The sequence below is a fragment of the Bactrocera tryoni genome, chromosome 5 (genome assembly GCF_016617805.1).
Source record: "Bactrocera tryoni isolate S06 chromosome 5, CSIRO_BtryS06_freeze2, whole genome shotgun sequence".
NCBI classification, from domain to species: domain Eukaryota; kingdom Metazoa; phylum Arthropoda; class Insecta; order Diptera; family Tephritidae; genus Bactrocera; species Bactrocera tryoni.
In genome coordinates this window covers 42678346-42695569 of record NC_052503.1, presented here as the reverse complement: position 1 = coordinate 42695569, position 17224 = coordinate 42678346, and the positions used below count along the sequence as shown (strand labels likewise).

The 17224-nt window shown below is 36.0% G+C and overlaps 4 protein-coding genes across 8 annotated transcripts; 3 read left to right on the top strand and 1 right to left on the bottom strand.

Moving 5' to 3' along the window:
* Positions 1 to 405: 405 nt before the first annotated feature.
* LOC120777472 (calcium homeostasis endoplasmic reticulum protein) lies at positions 406 to 6039 on the top strand. 2 transcript variants are annotated; one of them, XM_040108796.1, is made up of 13 exons: positions 406 to 560; positions 713 to 883; positions 978 to 1318; positions 2280 to 2442; positions 2644 to 2716; positions 3167 to 3241; positions 3468 to 3544; positions 3619 to 3817; positions 3913 to 4989; positions 5075 to 5242; positions 5335 to 5568; positions 5639 to 5810; positions 5870 to 6039. In XM_040108796.1, exons 1-13 carry the CDS (start codon positions 533 to 535, stop codon positions 5966 to 5968), a joined length of 2877 nt encoding a protein of 958 aa, XP_039964730.1. In that variant the 5' UTR covers positions 406 to 532; the 3' UTR covers positions 5969 to 6039. The 2 variants fall into 2 exon arrangements, with proteins under 2 accessions (XP_039964730.1, XP_039964731.1); XM_040108797.1 differs by lacking the exon at positions 713 to 883.
* Positions 6040 to 6673: 634 nt separating this feature from the next.
* LOC120778761 (probable malonyl-CoA-acyl carrier protein transacylase, mitochondrial) lies at positions 6674 to 8074 on the bottom strand. Its single transcript, XM_040110739.1, has 2 exons — positions 6998 to 8074; positions 6674 to 6937 (listed from the first exon to the last, which is right to left on the bottom strand). Exons 1-2 carry the CDS (start codon positions 8009 to 8011, stop codon positions 6770 to 6772), a joined length of 1182 nt encoding a protein of 393 aa, XP_039966673.1. The 5' UTR covers positions 8012 to 8074; the 3' UTR covers positions 6674 to 6769.
* A 596-nt stretch (positions 8075 to 8670) lies between these two features.
* Positions 8671 to 11159, top strand: LOC120778536. 2 transcript variants are annotated; one of them, XM_040110377.1, is made up of 8 exons: positions 8671 to 9000; positions 9057 to 9181; positions 9274 to 9405; positions 9463 to 9617; positions 9712 to 10071; positions 10125 to 10213; positions 10273 to 10431; positions 10486 to 11159. In XM_040110377.1, the coding sequence occupies exons 1-8, from the start codon at positions 8921 to 8923 to the stop codon at positions 11096 to 11098; spliced, it is 1713 nt and encodes a 570-aa protein (XP_039966311.1). In that variant the 5' UTR covers positions 8671 to 8920; the 3' UTR covers positions 11099 to 11159. The 2 variants fall into 2 exon arrangements, with proteins under 2 accessions (XP_039966311.1, XP_039966312.1); XM_040110378.1 differs by having other exon boundaries at positions 8673 to 9000; positions 10125 to 10214; positions 10277 to 10431.
* Positions 11160 to 11781: 622 nt separating this feature from the next.
* Positions 11782 to 14811, top strand: LOC120777789 (ankyrin-3). 3 transcript variants are annotated; one of them, XM_040109315.1, is made up of 7 exons: positions 11782 to 11918; positions 12053 to 12411; positions 12486 to 12905; positions 12960 to 13194; positions 13301 to 13454; positions 13525 to 13807; positions 13869 to 14811. In XM_040109315.1, the coding sequence occupies exons 2-7, from the start codon at positions 12247 to 12249 to the stop codon at positions 14709 to 14711; spliced, it is 2100 nt and encodes a 699-aa protein (XP_039965249.1). In that variant the 5' UTR covers positions 11782 to 11918; positions 12053 to 12246; the 3' UTR covers positions 14712 to 14811. The 3 variants fall into 3 exon arrangements, with proteins under 3 accessions (XP_039965249.1, XP_039965250.1, XP_039965248.1); XM_040109316.1 differs by having other exon boundaries at positions 11782 to 11932; XM_040109314.1 differs by having other exon boundaries at positions 11782 to 12411.
* Positions 14812 to 17224: the final 2413 nt, after the last annotated feature.

The window sequence follows — 17224 nt, the reverse complement described above, 5'->3', positions numbered from 1 at the left end:
ATATTTCTTTCAACTGTGACTTTGATAGCAATTTTCACATATTTAAAAAATTAAAGGGAGTGACAACATATAAGTTAAAGTTTAACCAAACTCTCTTACATATTTAAGCGATAGTTGTCCTGTCGTGTAACAAAAACCAGTGCAAACTTTATAAGCAATAATTACAAGCAAACGCTAGATAAACAAGCGAATACTTTACTTTTTGATTTTTGTGATAAAGGCAAAAGAAAAATCTAACAAAATTTATAATTAGTGTAAATAATTGATATGTTTTTTAAAACTCTGTACAAAGTTATATAAAGCACTGGATGATTGTAATTGTAAAAATAGAAATAGTTTGATCCACCCTTTGTTGAGTTACGTGCATTTGTTTCCTTTTCATTTTGTTCCGATTCGATAAAAAAATTGATGCAAATGTTGCCGAACATGGCGTCAAATGAAAAATTTTAGTGAACATGAGATCTGTAAAAGTTATTCAGTAAAAGTGAATTATATTTAATACAAAGTTAAAATATATAATTAAGAACCTATAATGATGGATGTACCACCTCCACCAAGAGGTAAGCATAATTAGTGATATTAACAACGTATTTTGTGTACCGCGAGTTCGTGACCACAGCATAACCCCATTTAAACCGCCTATTGGGTTCATTAAAAACTAAAATAAATCGGAATATGCAAATTTTATTACAAGAAAATTTTGTTTACACAGATTCCAGTCTTCGCAACATAATCGACAAATTGGCAGAATTTGTAGCACGAAATGGGCCCGAATTTGAAATGATCACCAAACAAAAGCAGCACGGCAATCCAAAATTTGATTTTCTTTATGGAGGCGAATTCGCTGGTTATTATCAATATAGAGTGGTCGCAGAACAAGCGTGTAAGCCACCTCGACTTTATTTTCATTTCTTTTTCCATTATTATACTTTATTAAGCTGAATATTATTAAAATATAAATTTTTACCAATTTGCAGTTTTGAAACAACAAAGCGGAATACCACAATCCTCTCCACATACTTCAGTTCATCATATGCCGCATAATCAAAATCAACAAACACTATCGCCAGCTCTGCCTCATCATTTCACAACAGGTCCGTCAAATCAGATGCACATAGCACAAACATCGGGATTAACACAAAATTCACATGAGGGAAATAATTTCAGTATGAACTTACAACAACCTCCACCATCTTCCGCAAATAGTGCGAGCATAGCAATAAATATAACGGGGCAAATAGAAGCTATTAATATGCAACAAAACACTTTACGGGAACAAATTCATCAGTCCGAGTCGAATCTCTCCGCACAACATTCGGTAATTCTTACTTAAATAAACTGTTTATAATTTATTTTTTTGGGGAAAAGTCTTTGTATGCTAAAATTCAACATTAGGAGCAGCGATTAAATATGAACTTCTAGAGATTTTGTATTTTACGCGTTTTTGAAAAAAAATATATATTTTTGACGTTATTGGAGTTATTATACTCATTGCATATTTCTTCATGCCTTGTGTAGTTGACACTTAATTATTTGTGAATAGTGATTAAATAATAGCGAAAAGTGAGTACAATCTATTTTAAATCGTAAATTATTCCTAATATAACAAAAATATTTGCAACTTTCAGCTAACTATTTGAAGAAAAGGAAATAAAAAAGTATCAAAAAGTGCGTTAGCTGTAATCAGTACGACTACGACGGCAACATGTAGTGTTAACGTTTATTTATGACTGTAGAATTTTAATTATTAAACTTTGGTGTTTTAACTAAGTTTTACTACAATTGTGTTTATTTTTCCATGGGCCGCTTATAGATATATACATAAATAATTGTATATATTCCGAAAAATACCATTAACATAATAGCTTTTAACTTCGTGGGAAATTAGTTGCGATTTTATTCAGTTACATGTTCTTTCAATAAGTTTTTTTTGGCATCTGCTACAATTTTCAGGTGTATATTTATATAACCCTTGCATTCTAATTTGCGCTTACAAAATTATAACGTGTTTTTTTTTTAACATAATAGATATTAAGTTATTTTTACATACTAAAGTATGAAAATAATTAATATGCAAATGCACATATGTACATTTATTACGCCTTTAAGCCTATATTTAAATGTTTGCTTTACTTATATATTTTTAAAACCTCCATATGACACAAACAAACCTCAAAACAAAAAACAAACAAAACCTATTTCGCCTTGAAATTGTTGTGGTCCGAATTCGCTCAATCCTTCGTCTTTGCACTACGTTCAAAAAATACTAAAAACTTTAGGCAATGATGGCACAACAATCTAAGCAAGTCGATGAGGCCATTGAAACGGCGCAAAATACGCACTTGGAAAAACAGGCCGAGGAGAATAGCATAGCGTTGCGGGAATTCGATGGTATACTGCAGCCAATTATTGAATCTTGCACCAAGGATAGCATTTCTGCAGGTAAATATGCGCAAATCCATAAAGACGTTGAATAGTTTGTAAAATTCTTGAGCTCGTATTAACTATTAAGCAAAAAAAAAAAGAAGTAAAATATAGTTATTATTAAAAATATTTATTCCTTATGTTATTATATGTAATACTCTTTAAAACTTGCAAAAATGTTAACAATATAAAGTAACATTTTTGGTATTGCAATTTTAGGCAAAAACTGGATATTACAGCATTCATCCGACAGCGCAAAAAGCAATGTTGTTTTACAATATCTTTTAAAAAAGTATGCGTCAGTTAATCAATTACTTTATTTAACTAATTTATTAACTCATAACCAAATTTCTCTTCCACTCGTGGTGACCAAGATATGCAATAGGAGCGACATTTTGCCTGACCCATATTAACTTTCTTTTGAATATAAATTTATTTATTTAATTTCTTGCTCCCTCACTCGTTTAATTGAATACGCAAAGAAGCGAAAGAAAAGCTAGATATTTAAACTATATTTTCAATGGTCAGTATTGCAGGGAATGCATTTTTCGATTGAAATGTACACTCTGAAATACTTACTTTTGCGTAGACTTAAAAAGCCTTTTTCCTAATTAAAAGAAAACAAACAAATTTGCAAATTGAAGTAGACCGAATATTTCGCGAAAAGATTAGACTTTATAGAGAACAATCAATTTACAGTGGGCAAGAGACACGGAAAATATCTTTGTGAATTTATTTTTAGGGCTTTGGTCAATGGTTCAACGTTTCAACAAAAATTGCATCTTATATATTTAGTAAATGATATACTCCATCACTGGTAAGTTGAGCCAACATATTTTTTTACTTAATAGTTTTAATTGAAATAAAATATAAAACCAAAATTAATAACAAATAAAATAAAATTGGCTTAAAAAATGTAAATCCGTTAGTAAATTTATTGAAGTGCAAAAATTAATTTAATAGAAATTAAAAAAATCTTGAAATTCAGCCAATTTAAGCATCTTTAAGTGATTTGCATCTAAAATAATATTTCGTTTTTGCAGCGTACGCAAGAACTCTAATGATCTGAAGAACAATTTGGAAAATGTGGTCATACCAATGTTTTGCAGTGCAGATTTAAGTAAGTTGCAGCAAATAATTTATAATAATATATACGCTCGTCTATAGTAAATGTATTATTGTATTTCTTTAAAGTCGCAAACGCAGATCAGCGTGCCAAACTCACTAAACTATTATCGCTTTGGGAGTCAAAAGCAAAATTTTTCGATGCATGCGTTATATCGAAGCTGCAATCGCCCGATTCATCCATGCAGGAATACAAAACGAATTTGCAGAATATGCATCAAGACATCGTTACAAAATTTGCGCAAAGCACAAAGGCCACACTAGAGAAGTATGCAAAATTTAGACTTATTTTTAAGTATACTCCTTTATAAATACGATTACATTGCATTTTTTGTCGTCTCATCAACTCCACACAAAATATAGCTACCAGAAACAGCATCAAATCTTCATTCAGCATGCAACACAACAAATCACACAATTGGAGCAACAAAAACAACAGTTGGAACAACAAATGTTGGCGTCTGTATTGCCAAATGCAGCTGCGATTTTGCCCGCAGCCGCATCATTACCTTCGCAGCAGCAGCAACAACAACAACAGCCGGTTGTTCCGAAGATTCCTCCACTTATGGCGCAAAAGGTTTCTATGCCAGATGATGACGACGAAATTATGAAACCGCCGGGTGTTGATGACAGCAATTATAGTGGTGGTGTTGGTGGAGGGCCCGTTGATTTTGGCAATGCCAACAGAAATCATCATTATCAACAACAATCACAAAAGCAAAAATACGATAACAACATAAATTATGGACAAACAAGTGGTCCACAGCAAAATAATTTCACGCTAGATAACATGACTCAGCCAAGCAATGCGGGGAATTTCTTCATACCGGACCTGTCAAAACCGCCTCCAGGTTTTTCTGGTGGAGCTAATGCCGCCGTCAATCCAATGCCACTTGGTTTACAACAACCATTTGCTCAAATGAACAACATTCCGCATACTGGCAATAATAGCAGCGGTGTAGGCGCTGGCAACATTGATGGTGCTAATCTTAAAGCCGCAGGTTCCAACATAGACGTGCTGGCACTCAATGCTGCCATACAATTAGTTTTAAAACAACAGAACCAACAATTGCAAAATTCTCAGCAAAATGTAGAGGGAACCGTACAGCATCTAGCACATGCAGATTTATCAGCAAATGTGCCACCATTGACGCAAGCACAAATGGCGCCACACCATATGCTAGACAATGAAGAAGTCACAACTGGGCAACTGGCCGTTATGACGCCACAAACCGAAGCAGAGGAAACGAAACCATCAGCGCCTTACTACGATTTGCCTGCTGGATTGATGGTGCCACTGATACGTCTAGATGACTATAACTACAAGCCGCTTGATCCCGCGGATATCCGGTTGCCACCACCCGCGCCTCAAAGTGAGCGGCTGACTAATGCATTAGCGGCATTTTACGCGCCACCGACGCATGATCGACCACGTGATACGTATGCATTCATTCTTATTTTTCACAAATATTATATGTATAGTTGAAATTATATGTTCTATATATACACCCCTTTTTTTAAACAGTGAAGGCTGGGAAAAGCTGGGACTGTACGAGTACTATAAGGTGAAAAATGTGGCGAAAAAGCAGAAGGAAGACGAAATACAAAAGGGTGAACGCGAGAAAACACGCTCACCCTCGCCGATTGTTTTGGAAAAGCCAAAATCGAAAAAACTCAATAAGCGTTGCTATCGGTAAGTAAATATGCTAAAGTGATAACAATTCCGTTACATATAAAGCGGTAGTTTTCCTCTATTAACATATATGTATATATGTTAACTTATAGTTCCAAAAGTCGCAGCCGGTCTAAGTCACGCTCACCATATCGATCACCACCACCAGCTCGTTCATCCTCCAATCGCCGCAATAATCGTTATAGCCAACGTAGCCGATCACCAAGACGTTCACCACAACGAGAACGAAATGACCGAGAACGCGATTCTTCTAGTAGTAGCCGTGAAAATAGACCGGAACGTGCCAATCCACGACGTGAGCGGTCTGTAACTCCACCAAGTTTCTTGTAAGTAAACTAAAACTTCTATCAAATACGTATAAGCTTAAAATATTTTTAATAATTCTCATTTTCACAGTGGTGGAAATTTTCCGAAACCCAATGAATTTATCGAAGAAACGAATAAGGGGCATCAAATGCTGAAGAAAATGGGTTGGGCTGGCTCGGGTACTGGCCTAGGCTCGAAGCAACAGGGTATTGAACAACCCATCTCAGGAGGTGAAGTGCGCGATAGAAAAGACATGTTTAAGGTAATAAAATTGACACAAATCACTTGCACAATACCGTTAATTACTGATCTTTTTTGTAGGGTGTTGGAATTAATATGAATGATCCCTTTGAAAATTTTCGCAAAAACAAGGGTGCAGCTTTTGTGCATAGGATGCGAGCAAGAGATGACAAAAGTTAAATCTTTTTTTTTTTTGTATATTCTTCAAATATTTATATATATATAAATTAAAAGGCTAAAAATATAAATAAAGTTCAATTATTATAACAGTATCTTCAGATTTATTCTTGAAAAATATTCTATGTTCGATAGCTCTATTTAGTTTGTATACCCTGATAAAGTAGTATATAAATTTTACCACGAAATTTGTATCACCCAGATGGAAATGGCGGAGAAACGGAGAGATCTTAAACTCACCGATCAGCGTTAGATCGCCAGGTAAACTTTAGGATTTATAAATTTAGATAACTTCGGGTAACGTAGAACCGGCTGTTGAGAGAATTGGTCAGACAACGAGTTCAACTTGCAGCGAGAAACTGGATACTGAAGCAGGTTAAACTCTTACTTATCCAGAATCGACCCCGACATACCAAATATATGTTCAACATGTAACGAGTCCCCGCATGAATCTAACCCTAAACATCTAACACCCTCTCCCTATGGTTCGACTCCGTCAAAACAGCACGATGACAACTTATCCAAACCTTACCATTCAAACGTGTTAACGTTTTTCTTGATAAATCGAGTATAACCTTGAAATTTTTTTAAAAGATGTATTTTAGATTCACAACAACAAAAAACTATAAACTCATTCAGATCGGGCTTTAGCTATTTTTATAATTTACTTTATTACAAGCAACGTGGGTTTAAGTTAAAAAAACGAAATAGGTTATATTACTATAAACAACTTTAACGTTTTATTGAAAACAATCACTTAAAAGTAAAATTTCACTCATATTTAAACAAGCTTTTTTTTAGCTACTACGCTTCAACATTGAATGCTGTATTCGCGGCTTTCGCATTAACTTTATCGAGTATTTGTTTCAATCCTTTGCCAGGTCCGCACTCAAATGTTCGAGGAAAATCAACTCCTTGCCGACGCTCATACATTAAATGCATCGTTTGTTCCCATTTTACTGGCTTTACAATCTGAAAAGTCGACAGGTTTATCAATTTCTAAAATTGTGGTTTTCGTTTATCACTACTCACTTGTTTTGGTAGTTGACGTAATATATGCGTCGCATTTCTGTAGGGCTTGCCGTCCACATTTGAAAACACTCGAATGAGTGGTTCCTTTATAAAAATGTTTTTTAGTGCCTTTTCAAAGGGTTCAACGGCGGATTGCATAATCGGCGTATGGAAAGCACCATTTACTTGTAGACGTTTCATTCGTCTTATTTTTAGAGCCTTCGCATTTACTTCAATATATTGCAATGCGTCCATATGTCCAGCTAATACCTTGCAATGTGGATACATATAATTTGCTACGCCACAATACGGAGCTTCTACACCACGTTCCAAGCACCATTGTTGAGCTTGTGTGCAAACAGTTCCAACCTGCGTATCAGGTCCGTATAATATTAGCGCCATTCCGCTGGGCACAGCATCGCAAGCCGCTTGCATTGCATTAGCGCGTACCTGTACTAACCGCAATGCTTTGTCGAATGGCAATGCGCCGGCAAACACTAATGCAGTAATTTCCCCTAAACTAAATCCCGCTGTTGCTACACAATTCTCAATAGCTCGCGGTCTTTCTTCGCGTAATTGCTCCAATGCGGCCAATGAGGATACCATCACAGCTAGTTGAGCATGTTCAGTACGATTAAGTTTTTCGCGTGGACCTTCAAGGCACACTTTGAGCAAATCGTAACCCAATACTTCATTTGCTAATTCGAATATAGATCGCGCTGAAGGAAATCGCATTAGTTGCGCCGCCATACCAACGTATTGTGCTCCCTGTCCAGGAAATAATATAATAGACGTTTCTTTTGGGTCAATTGCACGCCTTTCGTTTACATCATTTTCCAAAGCATTTACCAAATGCATTTGTGATCTCTTTTGTAAATTTGATGATGGCGAATCTTTTGCGGATGCTTGCGGAATTGTATCGGGATTCTTATCCTCAGCATTCTGACTTATAAGGCGTAATTGAACCCTTTCAAGAATACTTTTGATTGGGGCTTTTATAGCCAATTTTGTTAAAATACCCCGTTGAAGCAGCATTTCTTTTGCAATGTTTAACTGTGATAAGAGACCGGCCAAAAGACAGCTGATAGCCAAAATCAGTGTTATAAGACTGGGCTTACACACAGAAACATTTGTTGCTAACTATCGGGACACTGTCTTTTAATATTGCTCATCGGATTTATTGCTTGCAACCTAAAAAAATATTCAAAATTCAAAATAATGCTGAATCGCGTACAGGTGCACTGTTATATCGTTTTGTTTGAGATGGTAGCAGCATCGCCAGAAAGAAAAACAAATGGTATTTTATGATTGAATCATAAATATGATTTAGAACTCTTTCTATGATGCGTGATAAATTTTTCTTATGACTTCATACAAACTTTATTATTTTTTGTGACGCTATCAACCTATTAATCGTCAAGTAATTCGTCTGGGATTTAAACTATAGTTGACTTGCAGGGTTTAACTTCCCTAATTATGCTGAGTCAACAAAACATTCAGATCGTCAACTTCTGTCACAGAGGACTAAAAATAAAAAAATAAACATGTAGTTGTGATCGAAAAAATAAAGATATCGATAGTTCTGCCCAATTTGTGATCTTTTCGAAACAATCTTAATTAGTTTGATCTATAATCTCTATTTGAAGGGGAAATACAAATATTTTTCTTTCAATATTCTCAAGTTTAGTATTTTTTATATATTTATGATTAACGGATCGTTAAGAGAAATTATGAAAAATTTATAAAGAATGTATGTGTAAATTTGAAGAATTATATAAAGGATTATTGTTGTCATTGCAATAACTGCTTGGTTACTATAGAGATCGAGAGTTATTTATTTTATATTTGGTGAATAGTCCGTTTTGTACTGTTTTGAGTCTTGTGTTTTGTGCCAATTAATTGCAATAACTTCTAAATATAAAATATATACTTACTTTACTAAAAATGATACATCGCACGATATTTGAGGTACAAAATGACTTGGCTCGAAATAGTGGTCATGGTATGGAAATTGTTTGGGATTCGTAAGTATGCTTTGAATACATTTACCTGATTAATTTTCAAAAATCAATTTTTGTAGCCTATCTAGTGAACAATCAGAAATTTTAAAGGAGAAGATCAAAAGCATTTTACCTGATGATGATCAACGTCAAAATGAAATACAAAAAGCGCGCAATAATCTATTTCAAAATGTTTGGTCACAACGTAATTATAATTTTTATGCAGTATTTTGTTTTTGAAAAATTTAATTTTCTGCTGGTTTTGTTAAAGTTTGTTTCATCCTTTGCTATTTTTAGGTAAGCATACTAATCGTGTCTTGCTCTCATCTATTATTTATGTAATGGTTACTGAAGAGAGAGATTACGAAGTTGCTAAACACTCGACCAACTTTTCATTTCATCCCGTCGTACGAACTCGCAAATGCTTATGTAAGTGGTAAATTTTATGTTTAGATAGGAAATAATTCCCTGGATGATTTTTATTAGCTTTAAATAATAGTTCTGGGTGTTGTATGATATTTATTGATGAACACTCTCGAATATATCAGAATTGGCAGCAGTTTTTAAAAAATAATATACTTCCTAGTGGAACCATGATAGCTCCATCAAATGGAGTTTATACTTTAAATGAAAATGATGAGGTAATTATATACCACAACATGCATCTCATATCTGTATAAAAGATTAATTATTGAAAAAAAAAATGGAATGAAACCCGATCTTTTTCAACCATAGGTCGACCTAGAAATATGCCCAACACCTAACTCAACTTCTATGAGAAAGCTTGAGACAGCAATAGGTGTGGGTGGAATAATCTCTGGAACAGCCCCCCTTGCTCTCTCAATGGTCATGCCGATAGCGGCACCTGTCATGTTAGCTGCAACAGCAGTTTCATTAGCAACGAGTGCTTATACAGCCGTGCGGTCAGCAACGTTTTTAAAAGATCGCTATAAGCATGGTCAATCCACATCACTTGCCGATCGGGAAGCTAGAAGTAAGTGGTTAGGAGTAGCCGGCGGTGTCGCTGGTCTGGGCGCAACTGGCGCTATGAATGCGCTAGCTTATGCCAATTCGGCTGGTAAAGGTGTACCATTGGTATGTATATAATACTTAGATATGTGAATATATATAATTTGTATTGATTTAAGATGGCAAAGGTAGCAGTTGGTGGCGTAAATGTAACATCGCTTGTACTCTCTGGCTCTGACATAGTAAATACTGTTTATGATTTGTATTTGGTAAGTAATTAAATAAAATGGTACTCGATTTTTAATAGCATAATATAATTCATTCCTCGCAGAGCTATGACGATGGGCCCAGCAGCTTAGATATTTTACAGCTTGCCTCGTCGTTGTTGGTTTTTACACATTCAATTAATAATCTAGCACTTGTTACGAAAATTCCAACTCGAGGTGGCAGTGCATCGCTTCGGAGAGCAATTCGAAAACAGACTAGGTGAGCGAATAATATCAGTAGGTGGTAATTTATTAATTATATTTAAATTTCTAGAAATTCATATGATAAAATTTCAAGTGAATGTATGAGAATGGGCAAAAACTTTAATAAAATGGATCTTATTCGAGTTGTAAATAATATACCATCTAAAGAGGCTTTTATACAACAAATTGGTACATTATTAGCACAAGCTACAGCAGGCACGGTGGTTGGTAATGCTATTAGTGAACTCCCACTGTTAATTAACTATACTTTGGACGGTGAATTAAATCCCATACAACTCCTCGCTGCAGCTGGCTTTAAATTTGTTCGCAACATATTAGATTCAAATAGTTTCATTGATCTATTAGACACGATGGCGAATTTTATGTGCGAAAGAAGCTTTTACCTGTTGATGAATTTGGCAAGAACATTTATGGATGAATTCGGTGATACCATTAATGATGTCCTTCGTACATTTATACCTACTGAGAAGGTGCTATATGAAATGTTTATGTTGTGCGTCACAAAATATTCTAATCTTACATATGACTTCCTCGAAAATAAGCAAGTTGAAATTCTTAGCGAACTTGAGAAATACTTTTATTCATTGAATCCAATTGATGACAATAATAAATCTATAAGTTGCAAGATTTGTAAGGGCTATTATTATGAATGTACTCTATAACGTATTTTTTAATGTATTGTGCACAATTGTTTTTTTAATAAAGAAAAAATTTATGAACTGATCTATTAATTAACATATTTAACAAATATATATAATTTATTAAGACATTTTAATCTACATAATTTATTGTTTATACGTTTAAGTTAAAAATAAAAAAAAAAGTTATAATGTTAATTCTGACATGCTGATGTGATCTGTTGCCTATTTGCGACTTCTCTGAATTCATCAGACGGAGAGGGAAAATATGCTTCATCATACAGGGAGTCGTTCTTCTCTACGCTAGGTACTTTCGACAAATATCTACCAGGTTGTGGTAACGGCTGGCTATCAACCGTTGGTAGATTTGCGCGGACATTTGTACTCGGCATTGCGCCACCTCGGCGTCTGCCTCTTCCGAAAGAGTTGGTATTTTTGTTGCTCCCCGAAGGAAGCCAACGTTGTTGTGTGTCGTTCTTCTCCATAGTCCTTTACGATGCTAATTACTTACCAGGTTGTGGTAAGGTTAAAATCGGTTAAAATTTAAATCCACTTTCGATTCAAAATTATTAGAGTTCAAACTTGTAAACAAATTTGTTTATGTTTTTATGTCATTTCTTTTTAACGTTTGTTGTATTATTCAATTTCGTTATTCTGTCTGTTTCCAACTAGCTTTCTATACTTGCAGTTTGGCAACACTGAATTTATTTGCGTCAAAAGTGTGTATTGCGTGAAAAAGTGTTTGATTTGTTGCAAAATGTTTCGATTCTAATACTAAAATTAAATAACAAAATGAAATATAGCGTTTTTTGATAAAACTAGTTAAAATACCAGTTAAACGAAAGTAAACAGACAAGTGTAAATTCTTTATAAAGCCAACCAAATAGAAATTTCTCAAACCCTGTTTCCTCACATCAGTTCCTAACAACAAAGGCGTAACGACTCACAATAAATACAAATTTCGTTCAATATTTGCAGGATTCAGCTTATTTTCTTGAAATCATTTACGTTAATATTGGTAAAAATGAAATAGTTGGCACGTATGTTTTTTTAAACAAATTTCATCCCATTATCCTTAAACGTGCTCTAACTTGGCCTTTATCGTCGTACATTAAACAAAAGCTGGCCTTGCTTTAACATTTGTGTACTTGCTTGGTTTGCATTGAAAAAAGATGGGTCAGGTGTTTCGATCAGGGTCAGCATTGCTTTCGCATCGTGACGGCCATAAAGTATCCAAGGCTACAGAGGCACGTATTCAAACACTCTTTGAAATTTTAAGGGCCAATCCAAAGGTGTCTATCCAGACATTGGAAAGTCTTCTGTTGCAAATTCCGAAGGTGTGAATTAACTAATATATTTCTTAAGTTATAATATTATTTGATAATGTGCATATTTGGATCATATTATTTAGAATGAAAATATTCTTGTAATACACGATGATTGCGGTTATAACATACTTCAACGTAGTGTGGGCCTTAATCACATCGACCTCACCAAGTGGTTGCTACACCGACATAGGCCAGACGTTAATCGTAGTCCTTGTTCACTGCCATTGCACATAGCCTGTTTGAAAGGATATGAAGAGTGCGTCGAATTGCTTTTAAAGCATGGGGCACGAATCGACACAGATTCACGGATGTGCTTTCCAGGTGTACATTCACATAACTGTGAGGAAAGCGGCAAGTACCATGGCAATTATGATGATGTTGGTACTGCACCAAATGTATGCGAACGTGCAAATACGAAGTTACAAAACGCCGTTTGTTATGCTATTGATGGTGATCAAATTAATGTACTAAATATATTAGCACAAAAAATGGAAGATCCTTGGGTAAATTTGGTAAATTTTTCAAAAACAAAACATCACTGAATCATTTCGTTGTAGGTACCCTTTCGGGTTAAGAAACCACTGCTACATTTGGCTTGTGAACGTGGCGCTTGGAATTGTGTGCAGCAATTAGTTATTACACGTTCGGAAGAGATTAATTTAATTAAAGATGAATATTATCCCATTCATCAGGCTGTGTTGCATGAAGGACGTTTTTTGGAGCTTCTGATTCAACATGGTGCCGTGACAACTGTACGCACCTGTACCCAACAAATGACACTCCTGCATGTTGGTAAGTAACGAAAGTGTTTTTGGAATTTTAGTTAAGGCATTCGCAATAACAAAAATATTTTATTCTTATTAAGTAGCAGATAAGAATAAACTATTATTATTTTTAGTAATTTTTGCGGCGCGCAAATCGGCTGAAGATACCTTAAGTACCTTAAGAATTTTATTAGAGCGAGGATGCAAAGAACTCATCAATGAACCGGACTCTCTAGGCAATACGCCACTTCATGCCCTAATAGTACGCTATGCTTTAGAGGAAGCGCGGTAACTATTACATCCTACAATACATGAATTTATTTAACTATATATATAAATTTTGTATGGTTTTGAAAAGCTATGGTTACGACAAGTGGAGCAAATGGGATGTGCTACACCTTGTTCGTTTTCTTTTACAAAACGGTGCTAAGAGTTCAATTAACCAAACGGGCAATAGTGCATTGGCATGTGTATTTCGACATGTGCGTGATTGGGAAGTATGCTTTGAATTGCTTAACATGCTGATCAAAGAAGACGGTGACCCGAATATTGTGGGACGTGATGGTTCAGTACCAATAATGGTATTGCTTGTTCCATTGATTAATAAGGATCAACTGCATCATTTTACCCACTCCATGAAGGTATGAATATATCAATGTATATAAAGCAATGAGCTATTAATTGAATGTCGTTATTTTCCAGGTTTGTTATTTGAATTGCATTCGCATTTTACTGCAATATGGCGCCAATCCGAATTGCTCATATCGCTCAAATTTGACGCCACTTCATGTATTGGTATTTACTGTTAGTGAAAATTTTACGCTTAATTGTGATGCACAAAAACGAACAAACTTCGACTTTATTAAGAATATATTGTTATTATTATTGCAACATGGACTTGATTGCAATCAAACGTATCCGCATATACTGCAAGCTGTATGCGATATGGTACAAAATGTGCGCAATTGCTCAGACATGCAATGCATCTACGAATTAACACTTACACTAATACAGTATGGCGCTGATCCCAACATCGTACTGAGTAGTCAGGCGACAACCGGCAGCGCAATATTTTCCAACGAAATTGCCAGCTTTGGTGAAACGCTGTGCACTGGTGGCAGTAGCAATGGCGCAGGCGCCGGCACAAACAATGGTGGAGAAGGCACATTTCGCAACTCGTTTCGTACACACTCCCGTTACTTGCTTTTTTATTATATAATTTTGATAACCAAAAAGGAATTCATACTAAATGATCCAGCACTGACATTCACACGAATCATACACCTGTTTTTCTTAACAATGCAACATGGACCGTTATATAATTGTCTTAAATCGTTGCACAATTTCTACGTGGCGCAGGTGCCAAATAAAAAGACCGAACAATTGATATCTCTGATCACTTCATTGTATCGCAAACCGCGTAGTCTAAAGCAAATGGCACGTATTGCCATCTATGAGGCGGTTAATCGCAAACTTGCTCAGAATGTCAACCGCCTCAATTTACCAGTTCCACTAAAAGAATACGTGCTCCAGTTCGAGAGATAACAAGTGCAGTTCGCCATGGAGTGGTGCAGCAATGCATTAGTAGTCGATACAACTCCCCTATACCCACTTGATACCCTTACGCCCCTTTTCATTACAAAAATACAATCATTTAATCCAGCAACGATCTACACAAATCAATTGACTAAATATTAGTTGTTAAAGAAAATATAATAATTTAAGGCTTAATGTACCTAAAAGTTAATGTGAGCGTGAAATGTAGATTTTTTCGAGGGTTGCGTTTTGAAGAGAATAATCAGCAAATGTTCAAAAATATACACACATACATACATATATACAAATAAGTTAATATGTCGAACCTGTTCTAAAAAGTTGTGATAAGTTTTATTATTATTTCATAATGCATATGTGCGCATATATTATCAAATATATTAACATTATGTACATATGCATATGTTTTTGGAGGTATCGAATAAATTCAATTTAATAAAACTATTGTTCATATATAAAATTATATACAATTTATTTAATAAATATTAGCACCGTTAAATAAAAATAAAGCTGCCAATTCCATTAAACATTAAATTGGGTTAATGAATTGCCGAATAATCTATTTATGAGAAAAAATTCCATGGGATGCCTTATTTTTCGGAAGTTATTGAAGCCCATATGCCTATTTATTCCTAATAATACGAAATAATGCCGAATAATGATAATTATAGCGGCTTTTGACAGGTTAATCAGTGGCCATTGCGTGGTTGTCAATGTACAGACCTTTATATTAAAGAATTTTCGTTAAGAAAATCCGAACATAAATTGCCACTTAAAACATTAATTCATGTCAAATTTCGTGAAGACATCAACTTCTCAAATAAAAAAGTTTTCCATACAAGGATATGATTTTAATCTTTCAGTTTTTATGTTAGCTTTATCCTATATCCTATTGTTGCTGTTGTTGTAGCGAGTATCTAGGCCCTGCTTGGGGGAAAGTAACATGTTTGTTGTCATTTAAGCCACTTAACGGGAGGCCCAGGAGACGAGAAGGAGGTTATGTGAGTTGGTTTCTGAGCCGATGGACTTAGATGCCTTTGATTTGTTAATGACACTCAGAACCTCCCCGTCTGTGAAAGCAAATGGTACGCAGTCTTTTGGCATCCTGCGTAGCCGTCGGCTAACGCATCGTTTCTCTTCCGAAAGGTACAAGGGTGCAGTATAAACTGTCGGCTCAAGTAGCACGCGCACCTTTTCGGATTCGAGGAGGCATGGCCGTCGAATTGGATTTCGACACGATTATCCTCGTATCTCCTTGAATTGGACAGGGATTTGACAGTATTTCAAAGCTTGCTCGCTACGGCGGAAAGATTGCATGACTTCGGGTGTTCTACCCATTTCGTTCGCTTACGCTGATTTACCAGTTATCTCATCTTGGGGGATCCCGTATGGGGGATCACAGGGATCGGCATGGCATTAGGTGTCGCTCTTATTAACTAAAACTGTAAACTGTAAACGGTATAAAACAAATGGTAGCAGCAGCGATCACCTTGCTGAATTGACGGTGAAGGTGCTTTCGATAAATTCTATGAAGTGGAACCAGTTAGCTCTCGATCGAGATTATTGGGATGTAGATATTGAATATTTCGAGCTTGACATCGCCTGACCGGATAGCTATACCCTGACATTCGTGGGTAATATCACTGCGGTCGATCTCGCCGACGATAAGGCAATACTGCATGGAGTAGTGCAAAATGAAGGTTAGGCCATCACCACTATCTCGCTATCGATTTTTACGCAAAACGTTGAAAACTGCGCATCTCAGGAGTTCTTAGCAGATGCTTAGCTTGGTTTCTTGAGCCGCAGACATCGAAATGCCTTCGCGGCTCATAAATTCAACTATCTCTTTGATCCTGCTCGCAGTCAAATTTCGCTTGTCCATTGCAGTTCGTTTTTTAGTAGTGGGGTTTGTCACGGTAAGTTCATAGTGATCCTGGGAGTGAGGGAGTTGTGTATAGATGGTGGATGGTGCAGCTGCATTCCCGTAGAGACGGTTGTCGCACTTGGATGTGGTTTGGCTACACCTGCAGCAAGGAAAAACTGATGTTCCGACGTATTACGGTCTGACCTACGGAACAGACGGTGCGGGGAACCACAAATTGCCTTGTGGCCCTCGCACTGTGTTCAGAGAGGGATGAAGGTTGTGAAGGGAATTGATCAGACTGGAAGTCATGCTGCCTAGGAAAGCTCCGTGGGACCGTTCCTTGTTGGCCACCCGGCTGGAGTGCGATTGTGCCAACTGAGTGCGATTTGCATAGCCGTTGTGGCTATTGCGTGGAATACTCCCTATGAGTCTTAAGGTCTGAAAAAGTTTAAAGACGGTTTCAACCTTGGCATGCATGAATTAAATCTAAGCGAAATGGAATTATGGTGGAGTATTTTCGCGCAACCCAACAGAAAATTTCTTCGGGGAGCACGTTTGGACTCAATGCCGGCACGGATCAGGAGGATGCGGAGAAACGCAGCTGCTAGGGTTTTCTCTGATGATGAACGTGTTAAAATAT

Excerpts from the sequence above, each read along its gene's own strand:
- LOC120777472 (XM_040108796.1), top strand. The coding sequence starts at position 533 with ATGATGGATGTACCACCTCCACCAAGAG. Across the intron at positions 2,717-3,166 it reads TTACAATATCTTTTAAAAAA|GGCTTTGGTCAATGGTTCAA; the intron begins GTATGCGTCAGT and ends ATTTATTTTTAG. Across the intron at positions 3,818-3,912 it reads ACAAAGGCCACACTAGAGAA|CTACCAGAAACAGCATCAAA; the intron begins GTATGCAAAATT and ends CACAAAATATAG.
- LOC120778761 (XM_040110739.1), bottom strand. The coding sequence starts at position 8,011 with ATGCTGCTTCAACGGGGTATTTTAACAAAATTGGCTATAAAAGCCCCA. Across the intron at positions 6,938-6,997 it reads TACGTCAACTACCAAAACAA|ATTGTAAAGCCAGTAAAATG; the intron begins GTGAGTAGTGAT and ends TCGACTTTTCAG.
- LOC120778536 (XM_040110377.1), top strand. The coding sequence starts at position 8,921 with ATGATACATCGCACGATATTTGAGGTACAAAATGACTTGGCTCGAAAT. Across the intron at positions 9,001-9,056 it reads ATGGAAATTGTTTGGGATTC|CCTATCTAGTGAACAATCAG; the intron begins GTAAGTATGCTT and ends CAATTTTTGTAG. Across the intron at positions 10,072-10,124 it reads CTGGTAAAGGTGTACCATTG|ATGGCAAAGGTAGCAGTTGG; the intron begins GTATGTATATAA and ends TATTGATTTAAG.
- LOC120777789 (XM_040109315.1), top strand. The coding sequence starts at position 12,247 with ATGGGTCAGGTGTTTCGATCAGGGTCAGCATTGCTTTCGCATCGTGAC. Across the intron at positions 12,412-12,485 it reads TTCTGTTGCAAATTCCGAAG|AATGAAAATATTCTTGTAAT; the intron begins GTGTGAATTAAC and ends CATATTATTTAG. Across the intron at positions 13,455-13,524 it reads TATGCTTTAGAGGAAGCGCG|CTATGGTTACGACAAGTGGA; the intron begins GTAACTATTACA and ends GGTTTTGAAAAG.